This window comes from Myotis lucifugus, unplaced genomic scaffold, assembly GCF_000147115.1.
Source record: "Myotis lucifugus unplaced genomic scaffold, Myoluc2.0 scaffold_243, whole genome shotgun sequence".
NCBI classification, from domain to species: Eukaryota; Metazoa; Chordata; class Mammalia; order Chiroptera; family Vespertilionidae; genus Myotis; species Myotis lucifugus.
Window position 1 is genome coordinate 1,421,928 of NW_005871291.1, and position 21,296 is coordinate 1,443,223.

Sequence of the window (21,296 nt, forward strand, 5' to 3'; positions counted from 1 at the left end):
TTGTGCACATCTTTGTATTTGCTCATGAAATAACAGCAAAGGTATTAAAAAGAAGGTGCTATCTAACCTTGTTAAGCATTGTATTTTACAAGTAGAACTCAGCTTTTTTGCATAAAAACTCCATGAGTAGTGATGATGATGATGATGATGATGATAATGATGATATTTCAATTTACAAGTGAGAAAATGAAACATAGAGAGCAGTTAGGAAACTTGCTCAGCTATTACAAAAGGAGAGGTATATAATGAAGAACCTTTGGATTATTCTATGTTATTATTGGTTGTCTTTTTTATTCATTCAGAAGATATTTAATGCCAGCCATGTGCCAGGTAGTGTGACAGGAGCAAGAGACAGACGTATAAACATAACGAATACCTTATCAATGCCAAGCGTCTGGATATTGCCCAAATCCACCTGTGCATTGCATAATTATTTTGTTAATTCTATTATATATTCAGGGTTGAATATATTCACCCTAAAATGTATGAATACCTCCAGCAATTTATGGAACATGTCTGGGTGGGCATGTTTTATATCCTAAAATAAATAAATAAATAAAATGCATATGGTCAATAGGTTTGATAAAAGTCTGGGTTTCATAATAATGTTTTTATCTATTTAACAGCTGCTAGGCATCTCCTATGCAACTGTAGAGCAGTGCAATAGCTGGTGCCTCTGCCTGCAGAGAGCTGCTGTTAGATTTGTGGTGCTGGACAAAGACGGTAGATACTGGAGAGAGGAAGCTGCAGGACCAGAAACACACCCCTCTCTAGGTTAGACTTAATCCTCTATTGAAAATGGTGAGAGTTTTCTCTCAACCTCTTCTTCTGAAGATGGCTGCATTTGACAAAAGCTTTTATAAAAAAGAACACCCACACAATTGCCTTCTGGTTTCATAAATACCTTTATTTATGCTTATATACCAATTTTGCAATGCATTTCTAACTATCGAGGTTAATTCTCTGAGCAAATTTCTTTTATCTTTCCATTTTAAACTATTTTATCAAAGGTGGGATTGTCATTGATTTAAAACAATTTCATAACAGAGATGTGTGCAAATAACAAATGAGAAATTAGGTTATATTTGAGATGAGGCTCTGAACTGTGAGGGTCCCCAGGGTCATATTAGGAAAGTTCTCTTTTAGGACAGACATCCCCGTTCTAAGGATAAGTTAAAGAATATAATGAGGTAGATTAATGGGGAGTGAGAAGCTCTTTTCTGAGAATCTGTTTCTTATGCCATTCCCTTGAACTTTTCTTTAAAATCAAAGTTTTATATGCAGAAAGACATTGTCTAACAAAACATGTTCTCAACTGAACAAGCCTTTTCAAAATCATTAGCTATTATCCAGAAGCCTATAGATGCAAAACAAGAAGCTCAATTCTCAAGAACGCTTGCAAAAAACTGTATGACTGCATCATTGCGCCTATGAATAAGGAGGACTGCAGATTTCTAGAAAAGTTAAGACGCTGCCTGAGCTGTGCTATAGTTTATATAAATTTTCAAATCAAGGGCATTGCAGTTCTTTGAAAAATATTTTTTCCACTTTTATGGAGATCTTACTCTCTCTCTCTCTTTGAAGGCAATGTGGTTTCTTCAAAACCATAAGAGCTAAGAGTCAGAGGATTGTAATTATAGTCCTCAGTGCTACACTAGCTAGTCACATGTCAAAAGGCAAAGAACTTAGGCAATCTTTTTAATTTGTTTCATTGCTTTTGAAATTGGGGGAGCAATATCTGTCCTGTTTTCTATACTTTAAAAAATTCAACTATCAAGATACAAAAGTTCTTTGAAGAGATAATTAGGATACACAAAGATAATATATGCTTTTATGGGAGGTTGTGGGGGGGTTAGTGCATGAAATATCAATATTCACTGGATTTCATTGCATGCTTCCCTGTACAGCATTGTTTACAATCTAATATGTGGTTATTCGTTGCAGTTATATATGTGCTTACTTATTAGAATATGTGTGCTTATTCTACTCTGCCCCACAGATTGAAAATATCATTATAACAGAGGACATGTCTTTATTGTACAGAGTCCTATCCCCAGCATCTGTGCACTGATGAGCATAGTAGATGCTCAGTAAATAGTTGTTGAATGAATGGAAGTATACCTCCTAAATGCACTGTGCATTGGTAGTATACACTATACATTTGTATTTATTTCTTGAAACTATTAGAATCAATGTTGTTTTGAGGTTTGTTTTGGAGAGAATTTTGAAATTCAGATATGCTACAAAATCAAATTTGGAGGTCATGTCTATGAATATTAACAAATTAATGACTCCCTTAATAATCATTTCTCTTCTGACTTAAAACTCAACTATCTTATATGGAGGGGGGAAGTTTGATAGTATTCAGTGCTGTATTGATAACTTAAATGATATTCCTCTTCTTTTGTCTTCCCTTAGAGTGCCATCAGGGTTATGTAATAATATGATAATGTTTGAGAGAATGAGATTCATACTCAGATAAATCTAGGTTCAAGTTCCAACTATGCCACTTCCTAGTTGCAAGACTTAATGTGAGCTGTTAATTTCTCTGAGCCTGTGATTCCTCTGGGGGCCTAATTATGCTTCCCTCATGAGTTTGTCGTGGGGATTAAATGTGCTAATGTACTTGAGGTGCTTAGCATGGTACCTAACATATAATAATACCCTCTAACTATAGCTATTGTCATTTACATAATTCATCTACTAACCTTATTCTGTCTGTTTGTTTTTCATTTTGTGTGTCTGTATGTGTGTGTGTATGTTTTCTTTACAGATGGATATACCACTGACGACATTGAGTTTTACTGGCGTGGGGAAGATAAAGCAGTAACGGGAGTAACAAAGATTGAACTTCCACAGTTCTCTATTGTAGATTACAAACTCATCACCAAGAAGGTTGTTTTCTCCACAGGTTTGTATCAGGGAAGAGGGTTAAGGTAAAAGAGTCATCATCGTTTATAAACAGGGGTCACTTATATCAGGATCGGGTATAAGGATGGTGACTCTAGAAGACGGAGATCTGCTGAAAACCCTCAGGTCCCCAGCAAGCCCATTGCTCATTTGCAGCCCATCTGGTTATTTTCCTGAAGGCATCCCCAGCAATGCTGAGAGACTAAGCGCTGTGTCTCTCATTGGCCAACAAAGGGACTAATTGTTGTACACAGAATAGAGAAAGGAATGAAGACCTGGGTCAGTTGTTCCCCTGATTTTATGCATCTCACAGAATTGATCATCATTCTTTCAAATACACTGGGAATAACCAAGTCACAGTTCACTCAAGTCTGACCACAGCGAAATTCTCTGAAGAGAGTAGGGTAGGAGAATTTCACATTTCCGTCGGAGGACGGGAATTGCTTTATGTAGTGTGACCCCCTATTTTGCATATAAACACCTTTCCAGATCCTGAGGTTATCCTGATGCCTTTGCTGCCCTTACCCTGCTAGTATTGAGGTTTTAGGTTGTTAAACTTGGTTTCATCAGCACAAATTTTTAACAAGAAAGCCCAGTAAAGTGGTAATTTGCTACATCACTCATTAAGGGGGAAAATAATCAGCCCACAGGAATATGTCTCATTGAAGTGAATCCCGCACATGGAAATAGCTAGCCCTATAACTGTAAATTTTGAGTTTCCCCTCTGATTTGGGTACTTCCTGTCCCTAAAAACAACTTTAGGCAAGAGTTGCATGACTTAGTAAGAATGCAGTGTAGCCTTTGGCTTTAAAAAAAAGAACAATAATAACAGAAACTTTTCCTAAGTATGAAGTCTTTTGAATTGCTAAAGCTCTATATAAATGAGTTCCTACTTAAAATACTCTTACTTTCATATTAAGACACTATCAGTGTGAACCATTTATGGTCTAAGGATGTGTTCTGTTACATATATTGTCTAAAGTGTGAATCCCAGATCACCACAATCAAAGGATCCCGCTTCAGGAATGTGATGCTTTAGTTGTATCTCCCACAGATATTGCTCAGGAATAGTGATTCTCCACCTTTGAGTAGGTCAGGGATCCCTTTAAGAACGGGGGTGGGGAACCTTTATTTCTGCCAAGGGCCATTTGGATATTTATGACAGCATTCGCGGGCCATACAAAATTATCAACTTAAAAATTAGCCTGGTCTATTTGGTCAAACATTTAATTAACTCGCCACTAATGCCTTGGCAGGGTCGGACCAAATGATTTTGTGGGCCTTATATGGCCCATGGGCAGGACGTTTCCCACCCCTGCTTTAGAACTTTGATGAATACACTGATTTTAGAAAAAAAATAATGCCTACACTTGAAAACCATCCTGAAATTTCAGGGAGTTGCTGCATTGTCTGAAGTGCAGCCATTGATCCAGACTTAAAACCATCCTGGGGCTTTGTGTATGAAGAGCTAGCTATCTTTTACTAGCATCAGAGTGTGCAACCTGATTCTTATATGCAAAACATACCTTAACGGGTGGACTAGCTAAGAAACAATTGAGGGGGGACAAAGGGACTATCTCAAATTGTCTTGTCATCACAGTTTTAGATAATGAATATTTTTTGATCCAGTACATGAGGCCGAGCAGAGAAAACCGGGAATTCTGTTAATGATGAGAATGGGATGTAGTCAACATGGAGTAACTCCTGCTAATTAAAAACCCAGTGTTCTAGACATCTTTTGCAGAAGAAAGTATTTACTCTTCACTAGGAGCTAAACTTGAATTTAGGAAAATATACAGACTGTTTAGGGGCCTTTAAAGGAAAGTATCCTACAAGTATTGATTGATAATGATGATCTAAAATTGCCTTTCTAGGTTCCTATCCCAGGTTGTCCCTCAGTTTTAAGTTGAAGAGAAACATTGGGTACTTTATCCTGCAAACGTATATGCCTTCCATCCTGATCACTATCCTCTCCTGGGTCTCCTTTTGGATTAATTACGATGCTTCAGCTGCAAGAGTGGCATTAGGTAGGCCATTTTCTGTCTGCTTGCGGAGTTGACTCATGCATGCGTGCATGTGTGTGCGAGTGTGTGCATGCATGTGTGTCCAAAAATGCACTTTCTTTCCCTGGAATTTGTAACACATGATGAAACCAGACTGCACACATTACAAGGATTTGACTCTGAGACTTTGGGTGATCTGATTCAGCGTTAAATCAATTAAACACATATTAAAGCTCTTTCATGTCAAAATTAGTTAACTAGATAGCTGTTGGTAATGTAATTAGTCCCATCCGTGTGATATTTTTATTGAAGCATAATTCATGTAATATCGCTTGATAATTATTAAATTTCTATCTGCGCTTCTTTACCTGGGAAGATGTCCCTCCCATCTTTTTGTTGTTCTGAGCAAAAAAACATGAAATGTAGTGTGTAAAAAGTAGCTAAGCAGAAAGAAGTCTAAAGTCTTATGAATATTTTGGACTGGCATGGCAGGGGACAGGAGAAAACCAAGCAAAAATTTTAGGAAATAATCTATGGCATCAGATATCTAGTGCTTGATTTTTCTTTTGTTATAAGACCAAAGAAAGAGAATAAATTCTATTTCATGGACATTTTTATGATGCTAACTCCAGATATGGTAAATTTATGACCTTTTACACAATCTTTATTACTTTGAATTCTGACTAATTCCTTTCAATTTTGAAATGTTAACTCCTCCACCATGAGATCTCAATGCAACTGTTACTTCCTTGGAGAAGTCATTTATTTATTCATTCAACAAGTACTTGTTGAATGCCTACTATGTGCCCTGCCAGATACTCTCAGCACTGGAGATGAATCTGTGCCCTTCTGGGAGTTATGTTCCAGCAGTAAAAGATAGACAATAAATTGAATAGCCATGCAAATTATATAATATGGTCAGTCTATTGAGGGGAGTAAGCAAGGGGAAGGTTAGCTATGCCGGGGGGTACAGTTTAGAATAATCAGGGTAGAATTTACTCAGAAATTGTCAATGGAACAGACTTGAAGAGGATGAAAAGCCACAGTTACCTGGATAAGAATATTCCAGTCCCTGAGCACGTCAATGAGGTGGCAGCAAGGCAAATGCAGAGAGAGTTCAGGAGCTAGGATAGTGTGTGTGCGAGGGGACGAAAAGATTATGAAGTGGTTTGGGGGCCATAATAAAGGCTTCACTTTTATGCTGAGCAACAGAGTTATTGAGCAAAGAAGTAACATGATTTGATTTCAGTTTTGAAGGAATCACGTTGGCTGCTGTGTTGAGCTTAGATTGTGGTAGTTCAAGGACGGAAGGGAGAAGTAATGACCTCCTGTTTTGAGTCCAGTCCCTGTGCCTTAACCTCTTAAAGTGCTAGAGAGCTCCCCTCTGTAGGCCAGCCACTGTTATGCATTCTTTTGTGATGTCATTTTCCTCCTGGTACTGGAAGATCCTTTGGAGAAAGGTCAATATCTAATTTTGCTTCCATTACATCTATAGTGTCTCTCATAGAAAATGATGTTCAGTAAATATTTGCTGAATAAAGGAATGAATGAAATTTGTAAATATCTTATTTCAAAGTGAATATTTGTTATCTATTTTATGTCTATTACAGGAATAATAAGTAATTTATTTACTTCTTTATATAAATTTTATTTTATTTTTTCCATCCCCATTTATCCCTTCTATACTCTCTTCCACCCCCACCCCCGCTGCAATCACTACACTGTTGTCCATATCCATGAGTTTGTTCTCTCTCTCTCTCTCTCTCTCTCTCTCTCTCTCTTTCTCTCTCTTCCCCCCAATTCATCCATCTCCCTATGTGAACAATTTATTACTAGGTCAGAAATGCCTTAAAATGAGATTTAGATAAATAGTAAAATCAGCGTTGTCAGTTTTATGATATACATGCCATACAGGATAATCTGTGGTTGACATAAAGAAGAGAAAAATGAAATTGGGAAATGTTTCAAAAAGATTAATATTGTCATAAAAAAGAAACATCTGAGAACTGTAAGATACCTAGCTCTAAAGCAAGGCCAGGGTTTTTCTGGTCATGCTCAGAATCAGATGCTCAAATTTATTTTTTCTGCTAAGCCAGTGTTACCAGTAGTTGAGCATCAACTCATGCACCAAAATGTCACTGGGTCAAATCCTGGTCAGGCCACAGGCCTGGGTGGTGGGCTCGATCCCCAGTGAAGGACATGCAGGAGGCAGTTGATAGATGTTTCTCTCTCATTGACGTTTCTATCTCTCCCTCTCCCTCCCTCTCCCTTCTTCTCTGTCTAAAATCAATTGAAAAAACACACATATCTATTAAAAAATTATTTTTTCTATGTTTGTTTTAGGAGCATGTATAAAAACAAGACAAAAATTATGATCTTATTAGAGAGAGAAAATTAAATCAGGAAACTTACGTTCCAAAAAAAAATCACAGAAATGAAACGTAACTTCTGGGATGTGTTATTAGGTAGTGTTTAAGGACACAGGTTTCTGAGTTGGAGAGGTCCCAGTTCATATGTAGACTGCCTAACCTCCCACCTGCAGGATCTTGACTCTGAATTCTGCCTATTTTCACAAGGAACTTATCCTACCAGGGACTCTGGACCCCCGTGCTTTTTCCTGCATAGCAATGTCTATCCCTCCAATTATACCTTTGAGGGAAACTACTCCCCCCAGTTAGGGGTGCTTACATAGCTGGATGAATAATTATAATTATAAATGCCATTGCTTAGGGTGGCATTTTCCATAAGGAATCTTGTAATACTTCTGTTTAATTTATCTGTGTATTACATGCCTCGGTGCCCAATTTAGAAACATGAAGGTTAGGTTTCAACTTCTCTATTATCCTCCATCTGCAGTTTCCACATTTTTACAATCATTTGTCCGTATCATCTATAAAATGCATTGATTGATTTTTGTACTGTTGTAATTATTTTATTTCCCCTTCCTAACAAATTATTCGGGGGGGGGGGCACTCTTAAGGAGGGTTCTTTATTCCTGTCTTGTATGCTTCTCTATACCTGCCCCCATAGCTACCAGAGTGACTATCATAAACACAATTTGCCCCTATATCTCCCTGCTCCAAGCTGGCCAGTGGCCCCACATTGCCTATAATTTCAAGTTCAGACTCCTCGTTAGGCTCTGTATATATGGCCCTCCATGATGTAGCTCTTACTGAACTTTCAGTCTCCTCACCATTCTTCCCACCATATCCTCACATACCCACGTTGACTTTGTGGGAGTCTTTCAGTGAGCTGTATACCTTCACCACACACAGAAAGCTCTCTCCACCACCAATGCCCTGAGGTCTAACTTTAACTTCACTTTTGACCTTCAGTCCTGGGTTGTCTGGGTCACTCCCACTCATTCTTCAAAACAGAGCTCCAAAACCTGTGTTTCCTCTATATTCTCAACATACAGCCTACAGGTATCTAACACAGAAGCATTTAAATCACTTTTCAACCCCCTCCCATTAGATATATAACTGTAATATATAAATATAACTAAAGAAGGATTCTAAATAAGTAATGTTTATTACAAATAGATGATTTGTGCATATCTCCAGGGACTGTCACAGAGCTGGACTATAATAAGTGCCCAGTAAATATTTTGTGGCATATAGAAATGACTAAAAGAGTACAGTAATCTTTCCAGCTGTAATGAGAGCAGCAAGGACACAGGAGCATCATTATTCTAACTCTCTTTTTTTCTTTTTCCAGGAATTACAACTGTCCTTACAATGACCACCATCAACACTCACCTCCGGGAGACTCTCCCTAAAATCCCCTACGTGAAGGCCATTGACATGTACCTGATGGGGTGCTTTGTCTTTGTTTTTATGGCCCTTCTGGAATATGCTTTGGTCAACTACATTTTCTTTGGGAGGGGACCCCAACGCCAAAAGAAAGCAGCCGAGAAGGCGAGCGCCAACAGTGATAAGATGCGCCTGGATGTCAACAAGGTAAATGCGGGTCAGGCCTTCCTTGCTTCTTAAACGCATAGAAGAATGCCAGCAATATAGGTCAAAGGTCTTGTTTAACAAATGAGGAAACCATGGCCCAGGGAAGAGAATGGGTAATTTTCCACAAATCATGAAGATAATTAGCGATGGAGGCATAATTACAGCCCAAATCTGTGACACAACATTTAGATGCCCTTTACCTTAACACTAGGGTTGCCCAGACCACAGTCACCTGAAAACCACATTGGTGACTTTTTCAATCTATGAGTATGATGTGTGCTATTATTTACTTTATATTTCTTGAATTTTACTCACATTATTTAAATTTATTTAAAAAGGAAATTTCGTATCACACAAATCAGTATTACTTGCTAAAAGATAAGCTTAGGTATAAATAAATAAAAATTTTAATGATGTTATTAAATACTAGGTTATACTAGATGAAGGCTCGGGGCCTGAGCTCTGCATGCTCTTGGATTTAGAAGGGAGATAAGCAAGTACAGAGATGTATTTAAGACTTACCAGCAGCAAACTGAGACTTTCTCTTTGAAGTCATCAGAAGGAGGGGGTACGGGGGAGGGGAGAAAAGAATCATTTTCTCCTTAAGTGACAGATAATTACTGAATGCCTTGCACATGTGCCACTTAAAATCACTGGAGCATTTGACTACAGGAGGCCACTATCCTGCTTAAATCAGGCATAGGCAAAGAATAATTCCCAGTTACAAACTGGTTCATTCTTTAAGGCAATAATTCTCAGCCTTCAGAGCCTGGTTGAATGACTGGGAGAGCAGTAAAAGTACTGAAGGCTGGGTGTCTTCCCCAGAAATTCTGATTTGATTGCCCTAGGGTATGCCTGGGCATCGTAGTTCAGAGTGCTGGAACTAGGAAGACTGTAATCCTTCTAAACCTCTGGAACTGTTAACCATACCACTGATTATTTAATTGATGTTTTAATATTTCGAACATCAATTTAATTCCAAGGATAGAAGACCATAAATAACATCTATCATTGAGTTTTATTTGGAGCAAATCCAGTGAAAGCTGCTGGCTCACTAATGTCTCCACGTATCCATAGGTCTGATAATTGATGGGCTATTCTCTAACCAAAGGCACTCCTTTCCTGGGAGATGTTATTTGTAAGGATGCACATCTTACATACGGCCCTTGAAAGCCAAGGAACCAAGGTCTGGGAAACTGTCAGTTTCTTTCTAGTGTCTGAGGCAGTGGTTCTCAACCTTCTGGCCCTTTAAATACAATTCCTCATGTTGTGATCCACAACCATAAAATTATTTTCGTTGCTACTTCATAACTGTAATTTTGCTACTGTTATGAATCCTAATGTAAATATCTGATATAAAGGATGGTCTTAGGCGACCCCTGTGAAAGGGTCGTTCGACCCCCAAATGGGTCGCGACCCACAGGTTGAGAACCGCTGGTCTGAGGTTTCAATTATTGAAAACTGTCCATAGATTCCAACGTAGCATTGAGGCTCTCGGGCTGTGCTATTTAAACCCATTTTATGATTGCCCTGATACAGTGGCCTTAATAAAGGAAAGAAAATGAATAAATAAATAAATAAAAGCTGTCTCATATTCCTGCCATTTGAAATGAATCTAAATCAATTGCCTAATGCAAAGCTGACTTAATACCATCTGATCTTTTTTTTCACTTTCATCTCTCCACTTTTTTTAGACCAATTTGCATTTAAATGACAAATTTAAGACCTAGAGAGTGGCATGTTGATAGCAAACTGATTGTTTTAAATTCAGGGTACTGAGGTGGAGGTGCCCTGTGGTGGTAAAAAAAGCTGGTTCTCTTGGCTGACGGTGGACCCACAATTCAGAATATAGACTATGAGATAACAACAGACATACCTACACTTCTTCTAGTGCAGTGCCCAAAATCAGGCAGCCATGCCTCAGGGATCTCTGGGCTTGCAGAATTATGGGTTGTCAAAACAGGGGGGAGGGTGTTGCTTCTGATACTTAGTGAGTAGATACAGGCCAGGGATGCTGCTGAACAGCGATGGTACATCACGCAGCTTCCCCATAACAAAGAATTGTCCCTCCCAGAATGTCAGTGTCACCCAGCTAAAGACCCCTGCTCTAGTCCAATTCTCTGACTTTATGAGAAACTGAGGTCCAGAAACAATGTTTGTCCTAGTCTTAAACTCTCTAAGACAGGTGGTTTCTCCACTTTCTTTGATCACCAAGCATAGCATTAGAACAGCAGGAGTTACCATTTAGCACAATGTTAGTGAAGAACTATTTTGAGGTCAGTCAAGTGCAAGACTTACTCTCCGTTTAATAGTTGTGTGACAATAGGCAAAGAAAATGAGTCTTGCTAACATTCAGTTGCCCCAGCTGTAAAACAAGGTTAATTCCTCTTTCATAGTTTTTTATGAAGAGTGTTTGTGATACTGTATAGAGGGTGTAACATAGTCCTCAGTACATGGTACGCACTCAGTAAGTGGAAAATATTAGTAAAATATTAAAATGTTATAAACAGTAGACATTATCCATCTAGACCTGTTGGCAAAGCTTGCTTGTGTATTTTACACAAATAGCTTATAGCAGTGGTCGGCAAACTGCGGCTCGCGAGCCACATGCGGCTCTTTGGCCCCTTGAGTGTGGCCACGAAGTTTCAATCGCACTGTATGTGCGCGCCCGCACGTGGTGTTTTGTGGAAGAGCCACACTCAAGGGGCTGCAGTTTGCCGACCCCTGGCTTATAGGATGCAGTCCCATCCCTAAAAGAGGGAATTATCTGCGGAGAAATGCTTCAGGTCAGAAGTTGTAAAATCAAAGTAGGGAAATCATGTATCATCAACAGGTATTAGCTTTCAAATCCATAGCACATGAACTACTTCAAATGGTATCAGTCATTTCTGAGGTCAGAATACTCACAGCTCCTTGATTAGATTAAGACAAAAAGGTGACCAGCTAGCCTTTCAGATGCCCCTGGTTTCCTTTTGACCCCAGCATGGAAGGTTAGGGGAGACCCACATGGGGCTCTGACTGCACAGAGCTTTCTTTGTGCGAGTGTCATGATAGTGCCACCTATTTTTTTAATCAATAGTGTCCCTTTTTTCCAATTGTAATTCTTAAGTTATTTTTTTTGTTGTCCAAAGATTGGGCGCATCTAATCAGCTAAGTATTGTTGGCTGCTTTGGAAAAATCAGCCAGTAGGGAGGGGATTGACTTTTTCATGTTCCTTTTGATGGTTTCCTAGAGATGGGAGCTGCAAGGCAGGTCATCCAAAGTGAGGTTGATGCTGTGCTCTCTGTGCTGAGGTCAGGGCGGAGTGGAAGTGGAAGCCTGGCCACGCAGGAGCCAACGTTGCTTCCACGGCACACTTTCACATGTGTCCATCTCTTCTCTGTCTTAACTTCCTGTAAGTCTTTATTTTGTTAGCAAGAGTACCTGCAGTTCTTAATACAGTTATTTTCCTGTCATTTAATGCAGAAACTAAAACTTTTCAGGAAAGTCAAGTTTTCAAGGTTGAACAGCAAAGTTAACAAAATTTCTGAGGCTTGAGCTGGGTTTTCCAGGCTACTTATCCAGAGTGTGGCCCGCTGTGCTAACAAGTGAAAAAACAATACCGAATTGAAAAGCTGATTCCACATTAGATTATATACTCATTTCACCTAAAAAACCCACCTGTCTACATGAGAGTCCATGACTGACAAGCAGTGTCACTTTCCAGTTGTCTTCAATGTGACAGATTGTTACAAAATCTTAAGATTTTTAAAACAAACCTCAAACCAACAAGAGGTCTACTTAACATTTCTGTTTCCCAAGTGTCTTCTAGAGAGGTAAAAAAAAAAGTCTCTCTCCTAATGTCAGAAGAGTCCTTCCTATTATCCCTTGCATTCTTCTATTTGTGTGTGTGTGTGTGTGTGTGTGTGTGTGTGTGTGTGTTTCCTTATAGAATTTGCTTTGGATTAATGTTATGCACTTTTCTTGCTTATCTCTTCAAGTTTTCAGCTCTCTTTTTGCATTTAAGTTTTATGTTGTTTTCTTGTTTATTTGTCTGCTAATAACTGAATATATACATTTTTGAGAATTTAGTTACTCCTACCTTTCCACCACATTGATTCTTGCATACCTGAAATTATTTTTGAGAGATCCATAGCCACCAGTTTTCCAAGTAAAGCTGCACTGAAAATACCTCTATGTGGGAGCATTCTTTATTCTGCATTTTCTGCATTTATGGGTATTGTGTCTATGTTGTCTTTATCCATTGTGCCTAAGTTTGTGTTATACAAAGCCACGAAGATCTTTTAAATCAATTTATTTCTCGTGCTTGGAATTAGTTTTTTTATACATTAAAAAGATACAAGTAAATAGAAGTCCTATTCTCTATGATCATCAGTCTTTCTAAAGACCAGTGGCATTTATCTATATGTAGTTTACTTTAACCACCAATCTTCATCTAGTGGCATCAGTCAATTTAATTAGCACATTCTCTACTTTGTCTTCCAGATTTTTTATAAAGATATTAAACAAAATGGGACCCAATATCGATCCTTGTGGGACCCAACTGGAAGCTTCTCCCCAACTAGACGGACTACCAATTACGATTTCTCTCTATATACGGTTAGCTAGCCAGTTTTTAATCCATTTATTTGTATTTCTGTTGGGGACAATTTGTTTAGCTGTTCCCTTTAAAACAATGTATGCGTTCTTTGCAGATAACCTATGAACTTGTACCCATAGAGATGTGGGAATACGTTGAATGTTTTTGTGAGACCCTCATGGGGTTTTCTCAGGTTTGCTTTTGTAAAATACAGCGACGATGAATCTAAGCTTCAGTGTTGCATTCAGTCGAGATTGTTGTGCTAGAGAAAGAAACCAAGTGGATCATCTCTTGAGATTCCTGTTCATTTGTCCTGAGAGGGTAGAGTGTCATCCCGTATCTGCCATTCCTTAGTGCTCTTGTGTGTCTTTGGGCTAGTGGAATAGGTGAAGAATTGTGCATTTCTCCTGTTGGTTGGCTCAGAACTGAGGAAATTGTTTTTGTCCTAGATTATGAATTTGTGCCGAGGAATGTTATGTTTGCATCAAGTCCTTGTTGCTTCGTTGTTACTTATTTTACAAATAAGTATTATCTTGGCAGACCCAGCACTATCTTATTGATAGAAAGGAGGCAGTGATTGACATTGTTCTGCATCAAAACTCTTGAATGAAATTTTCCAAAATAAAGCCAGTAGTAAGGCTCCTACTTAGAGTTTAGTTTCTGAGTTTCTGTGCTTACAATTCTTAATTGGCAAATTGTCATTCATATTGACCTCCATATTGGAGGAGGAGGAAGAGGAGGAGCAGGAGGAGGAGAAGGAAGAAGAGTATGGTGATGATGATGATGATGATGATGATGATTGTCACCATTTTACCTTATCACACACTACTTGTCCGACTCCAGTTTTTTTAAATTTCTATTTCTTGGTGAGGTAGTGAATGATAATAAATGCTTGTGAATCTTTCTTACGAGGACTTGATGCCAGATGAGCTGTCATTGTATCTTCTGAGTATCATGTTCTTCCTTAATATCATGTTCTTCCTTAATTTTATTGCCCTGACCTCAAATTCCTCAGTACCCATTATTATTGCTCTTGGGGTGGAGAACAAGGATGGTTAACCTATTAAATAATGACTTTAAGTTGTTTTTTAACTTGGTTACTTGTTGTATTACATATAGTAACAGAGTATGATAAACTAGATTCCAGGAGATGTTTGAAACTCTGTTCATCACTATTTTAGTTCTAATCCCCTAAAGATCCAGTCCCTACTATGTCTGTTCTCTCAGGCTCTCTCATTTGTGTTGTTCTTGTTTTGAATTCTAGCTACTGTTTTTGAAATTGAAGTAGACTGGTTTGATTGGGCTGTATTCTGGGTAGAATGTTAATGATTTAGAAAATGTTCTACAGCTGGAGTTTAGGTTTATGATGAAAACAGTTGTATTTTTTCAAAATCAAAATCAAAGTGTACTACATGATTGGTCTAATGACTGGGTAAAGTTACTTGAAAATTTCAGAAAATCCTCAGATCATGAGGCTATTTTAAAGAAAATATGTCTCTTTGGTGCATTAAATTGTTCAGTTGATAGCTTGAAAGAGTTAATGATACCCTGATGACATGTTAAAGAGAATGTTCAATTATTCACTATGAAATATGAATCTTAATGTCTTCTGCTTTTTTAAATATTTATTGTTGAAAGTATTAAATATGTCTCCTTTTTTCCCATTGACCCCTTCTAGCCTGCCCCTCCCCAACAACCCCACCCTAGTCCTTCACCACCCTATTGTCTGTGTCCATGGGGTAATGCATATATGCATGCAAGTTGTTTGGTTGATCTCTTCCCACCCAGCCCTGCCTTCCCTCTGAGATACTGTCCTTTGTTTGGTATGTCTATTCTATCACCTGAGTCCTCTTTCGGGTTCATATGTGAACTGTGAAACAAGGACCAGTATTCAAAACTTAGAATAATGAGCTGTTAAACCTGTAACTTGTAAAAGCATCAAGATATATGGCACAATCCTCAGAGGCAGCAGGATGCACTGGGAAGCTGATGCCTTTTCGAATCATACTCTACTGGGCTCACATTCAGGCATGATCTTTCATGAGCCATGTGCCATTAGATGTGTTTAAGCTTTCCATCCCTCAAGTTCCTCAACTGAAAACTGAAACACTAATTTCTGCCCCATTGAGCTACTGTGAGCATTGAATTAGATAATTAAGGGCCTTATATGGTGCCAGGCAAAGAGCACTTGATAGTTGCTATATTCTGGAGGTGGTAGCGGGGAGTATATGTTTCTCAAGGGGTTCCTTTGTTGCTCTATTACTATTTTTCTGACTATAAAACTAATTCAGGATCATTATTTTTTATAAAAAGTGCAAAAGGCAATGTAAATCACCTAAACCCCCACACCTAGATATAATCATTGTCAACATTGCCTTTTATTCACAATTAGTGACGTGTTTATATACATAATTTTGCTCTACTATTGTGTATACTGCTGTTTTCCACTTAGCCTCTTTGTATACTTAAAGTATACATCATTCTAATAGCTACAAGACATTTTATTGAATTTATGTACCATAATTTATGGAATGAGTACCTGTTGTTAGATATTTGCATTGTTTCTAAGTGTTTTTCTATTATAAATGAGTCTAAAATAAGCATCCCATTACTGATTTGTTTGTACATGATTGACTCCTAATCTATTTCTTAACGTGGAATTTCTGTGTCAAAAAGTATCTTTAAAACAGTGATCCACATTGCCAAATTGTTCCCCAGAAAATTTCTGCTATAGTGTGCGCCATATGAGAGCATGGCAGTACACACACACACACACACACACACATACATCACCTAGCCCTTAAAATGACAAATAGAAAACTGATGTCTGTGTCCAGTTGTCATAAGTCTTAGAGAAGTGGAGATAATGTATCTAAAAACCCATGTGCACTTTTTCCCCTCCCTGTCCAAAAGCCATAGAGAATAAAACAGCAATAGAACAAAACAACACTTGCCAAAACCGGTTTGGCTCAGTGGATAGAGTGTCAGCCTGTGGACTGAAAGGTCCCGGGTTCGATTCCGGTCAAGGGCATGTACCTGGGTTGCGGGCACATCCCCAGTAGGAGATGTGCAGGAGGCAGCTGATGGATGTTTCTCTCTCATCGATGTTTCTAACTCTCTATCTCTCTCCCTTCCTCTCTGTAAAAAATCAATAAAATATATTTTAAAAAAAATAGAACAAAACAACACTCAACTCAAACTGAGGCTCTGCAGAGAGGCAGAGATGCATAAGCAGAGCCAACGTTGCTGCAAGCAGAATCCAAAGAAATCTACTCAAGCTGTAGTTGAGCAAATGGGGAGACCTTATAAGAAGGTCCACATCAAAATGAAGCATCTAAACAAGGAAACACCGTGGCAACCATTCAGGAAAACTGCCAATGAGTCCATTTCCTTTTTCTCTCGCTCCCTCTTTCTCTCTCTTTCCCTTCCTTCCTCCTTCTCCTCTCCCTCCCCCGCACCCCAACACACATACATGAGCAACAGAGTGAAACTCAGCATGCAAAAGACAGATAATGACTCTTTTATTGGGGGAAAAATTACTTTTTGATAAATTAATTTTTTTCATAATAAATGTGTTTTTTTATTTTTACCAAAAATTGAAAGAGAATATAAAACAAAAGGTCAAGGATGAGATGATAAACAAAAGGTAATTAAGGAGGCAAAATGAAAGCAAAACAGTCTTTATATAAACTAATAACTAAATCTAAAATAGTAAGAAAGAGAATCAGTATGGCAAACATCAAGGCATTAACACAAAGTTCAAGCTATAGAAAAAAATGCCAACTGCAGAGGAAAAGAGATGTAGAGATATAAACCTCTTAGAGTAAACACAGTAAATATATAGGACAGGACAGTGGTTTAAACATGCAGAACCATGATGTCAATGAAATGTAGATGGAAAAATGGAATAGAAAAAATACAGTCATGTGCCCCTTAACAATGGGGTATGTTCTGAGAAATGCATCATTATGTGATTTCGTCACTGCACGAATCTTGTGCACTTACACAAGCCTAATTGGCACAGCCTACTCCACACCAGGGCTATAGAGCAGAGCCTATTGCTCCTAGGCTACAAGCTGTACAGCATGTTACTGTACAAAAAAAACAGCACAAGATTAAATCAAGCACAAGAGATAATGATGCAATCAAGAGACACAGTAAACAGGAGATGTGTGAGGCTGCTGCTTGCATAACACAGCCTACTATTTTGCAGCAAGCTGCTTTTTTAATAGGTAGAAAGAGTACACTCTAAAATAGTAACAAAAAATGTACTATAGTGAATACACAAACCAGTAACATAGTCGTTTATTATTATTGCATAAGCATTAGGCACCATGCATGATTGTACATGCTATACTTTTATATGATTGGCAGTGCAGTAGGTTTGTTTACACCAGCATCACCACACACATGGGTAATGTGTTGCCCTAAGACATAGAGATGGCTGTAACTTTATTATAATCCATGGAAGGAATTTCCAACCTTTTTTATCTTATGGTGCACACAAACTAATTAGTAAAATTCGGCACCATACCAAAAATATATATTTTGTCCATCTGACAAAAAAAAAGTATAATTTTGATTCATTCACACTGGACAACTATTGTCGTGTTGCTGTTGTCATTTTTTATTTGACATTCTAAAGAAAAAGAGGTCACTGCCCTTGCCCAGCCCTTTTGGGTCAGTGGTTGAGAGTCAACCTATGAACCTGGAGGTCACGGTTGGATTCCTGGTCAGTGTACATGCTTGGGTCATGGGTTCAGGAGGCAGCCAATCGATGATTTTCCCTCATCATCAATGTTTCTATCTCTTCTCTCTCTCCCTTCCTCTCTCTGAAATCAGTAAAAACACATTTAATAAAAAAAAATAGGTGAGTGCCCTTGTGTTGCATACTTTAAAAATTCTTGTGGCACACTGGCTGAAAACCGCTGATCTATGGGATTATAAAATGTGGGCCACTGTTGACTGAAAAATCATTTTGTGGCACATGACTGTATTTATATCTGACATCAATAACTAATTATAATAATTATACTAATATGTAATTCTTGAATGCCTTCTCTGTGCTTAGACATTTTACAAATATTATGTCATAAGTCTCTAGTATTGCCATATATTATTATAATTTCACAAATGATTAACTGACACCCAGAGAGTGTAATTAACTTAAGGTTAGACAGCTAAGAAATGGTTGAACAGAAAATATGACTAGAGGCTACACTCTTAACGGCTATGCTATATATTATATATTTATACATATCTGCAATGAAATTAATCAGTAGGCCAAAAGGATATACTGTATTCCAAGACTAAAAATTAGACAATCTCATTCCCTCCTTGTTATATTCTTCTGAAATTGCTAACCTTCCATTCAGAAAAAGTGAATGAGCTACAAGGAAGAAAAAAGATAGGTCTCAAACTATCCCATAGCAATATTAAATTTTATAAGACAACGGGAAATGTGGCAAGGTTCTGGAGGGAAGAAAATATAACCTAAGAATATTATTATTGACATATAAAGACAAAAGAAAGACAGTCTTATCCTCAACATCCAAGTCCAAGTCCTTAGGGAACATAGCATCCATGAGTCCTTATTTTAAAAAATAAAATAATAGTTAAATAAAAAAGTCTAGCCCCTAATAAAAAATAGTCAATATGAGGAACTTTAAAATAGGAAAAGGCAGTATGCTAGCATTTAGAACTAAAGGTGGCATCCGAAACTGAAGCTATACAATTCCAGAAGTTAAAGTTACAGAATAAAAGATAATTGAAATATTTTTAAAAATTAGATACTAAAGATATGTAAAAAAGATCAAGTTGGGTGTTGTTGAGAAGGGAGAAAGTGTTTGTTTTCTAATGTATAACAAGGACTTAATATTTACTTTTTCATTTTTAGAGCTTGTGAATCAAGAGGTTGAAGATGAAGGATATGTTTTAAATTAACATTGATAACTACTATGAGAGTATTTCTCACTGGGTCTACCATAGACTGACTACAGCAGGGTCACCTGGGAGGCTTGCGTAAACCGTTGATTCTACCTGAGACATTATAAACTAAAACCTTTCGTGGGGAAGCTGAGGGAGCTACCTTTTATTCTCTCAGATCTCTGTGGTATACACTGAAGCATGGAAGACAGGACTGTTATGGTAGAACAAAAAACTGATAATTCATCTTATAAAAACCTTTGATAATAATAAAAGAAGTAAAGAAAGATGCAGATACTGTAGCTAAAGCTAGACATCAGAAATAAGGATAAAGACATCTTAAAAGCAGAGTTTGAGCAGAAATTAAGATTTAAGACCAAGCTTGTTTTAACTGTTATAATTAGAGCAAATTATCAACTCACCTATCAAAATAATATTTTAAGGTTGAATCAAGCAACTAACTCCCACAAATGCTATTTATTAGAAACTAGAGGACCATTGCAGGAAGATTCCTGCAAGAATAGGACTTTGCTCCTGTCTCTGCCGTTCCTACCCTGCCCTTCTCTGCCGCTCCTACTCCACCCCTCTCTGCCGCTTTTCTTCCGCCCGTCTCCCCTACCTCGGCTCCATTGCTTAGCTTCCTTCTATGGTGTCTTCAGTCTTTGCTCCCAGCCGGTATATGCAAATTAGCTGCCATCTTTGTTGGTGGTTAATTTGCATATCGCTCTGATTAGCCAATGTTGGGTGTAGCGAAGGCACGGTCAGTTTGCATCTTTGTCTATTATTAGATAGGATACTTCTAAAGTAAAGGTATTGGAAAATATTCTAAGTCAAGTCATATCCAAAGAAGATTGAGGATTGAACATTATTACTGTATAAAGATGAATTGAAGAAAAAATATATTAATACAGATATATTTTATAAAAATTGCAATCCAAAATAAAGATATTAATTAATAAGTCATATGTAATTAATAAACTTCACATTAAAATAGCCTCTAAATAAATCAAAATGATATGAAATAAAAAAGATAAAATGACAGAAATATTAGGTAAGTAGTATATTGAATAAAGTTTATTAATTTATAAACTCATTCTTATACAACTTACATGTCAAAGATACAATAAAAATTAAATTGAAGAACATTTAGAAAATAATAGCAATTTAAAATGTTAAATAATTCTAAGGAATGTGGTTGAAATAGTTAACAGTGAGAAAGTTGTAGCTTCAAATACCTTTGTAGCAAATAATTTTTTAAATGAATTAAATGCATAATTCAAGAAGTTTAAAAATGAGCAACAAACTATCTAAAAGCAGAAGAAAGTATTAATATCAAATGAGAAAATCAAAACAAAATAATGTACAAATATATCAGTTCTTTACAAAGAAATCTGAGTAAAATAGGGAAATAAATGATCAAGAAAAAAACTTATTAAAGTAACAAAGAGGGAGCCAATATGGATACACCAAAGTAAAAAAGTGTAAAATAATAATTATTATTATATAGGAAGGTGACATTAAAAGAAAATTATGCAGAGATTTTAGTAAATGTGGATAAAATACATGACATTCTTTCAAAATATAAATTAGCAAAAATGACCATAGGGAAAAAAATAAAAACAGACCAATTACCAAAGATAAAACTAAAAAAAACAGAAAAATGTTAACACCCTTGTGAAAAGGCCATATGGACGATTTTCGATGGGTGTGCCACTGCACACTGGTGTGCCCCAAGAATTTTAAAACATACAATACCTGACTACTTAGTCAGGGGTACTGACCTCTTTTTCCCTAGAGTGTCAAATGAAAAAATCACCAACAGCTGTCTGGTGTGAATAAATCAAAATTATACCTATTTTTTGTCAGATCGGCAAAAAATAAAAATAAAAAAATTTTGGTGTGCCACAGAATTTTAGTAAT

At 37.3% G+C, this 21,296-nt stretch overlaps 1 protein-coding gene across 3 annotated transcripts in view; it reads left to right on the plus strand.

Annotated features, from left to right (window-relative positions):
- Nucleotides 1-21,296, plus strand: part of GABRB2 (gamma-aminobutyric acid type A receptor beta2 subunit) — a 186,357-nt gene that overhangs the window by 150,931 nt on the left and 14,130 nt on the right. Inside the window, exons 6-9 of one of the 3 annotated variants that reach the window (XM_023762321.1) lie at nucleotides 2,774-2,911; nucleotides 4,785-4,937; nucleotides 8,631-8,872; nucleotides 13,358-13,471. In XM_023762321.1, the coding sequence (XP_023618089.1) occupies nucleotides 2,774-2,911; nucleotides 4,785-4,937; nucleotides 8,631-8,872; nucleotides 13,358-13,471 (647 nt within the window). Of the gene's footprint in view, nucleotides 1-2,773; nucleotides 2,912-4,784; nucleotides 4,938-8,630; nucleotides 8,879-13,357; nucleotides 13,472-21,296 lie in introns of all 3 variants that reach the window. The other 2 variants (XM_023762322.1, XM_023762323.1) reach the window with 2 other exon arrangements.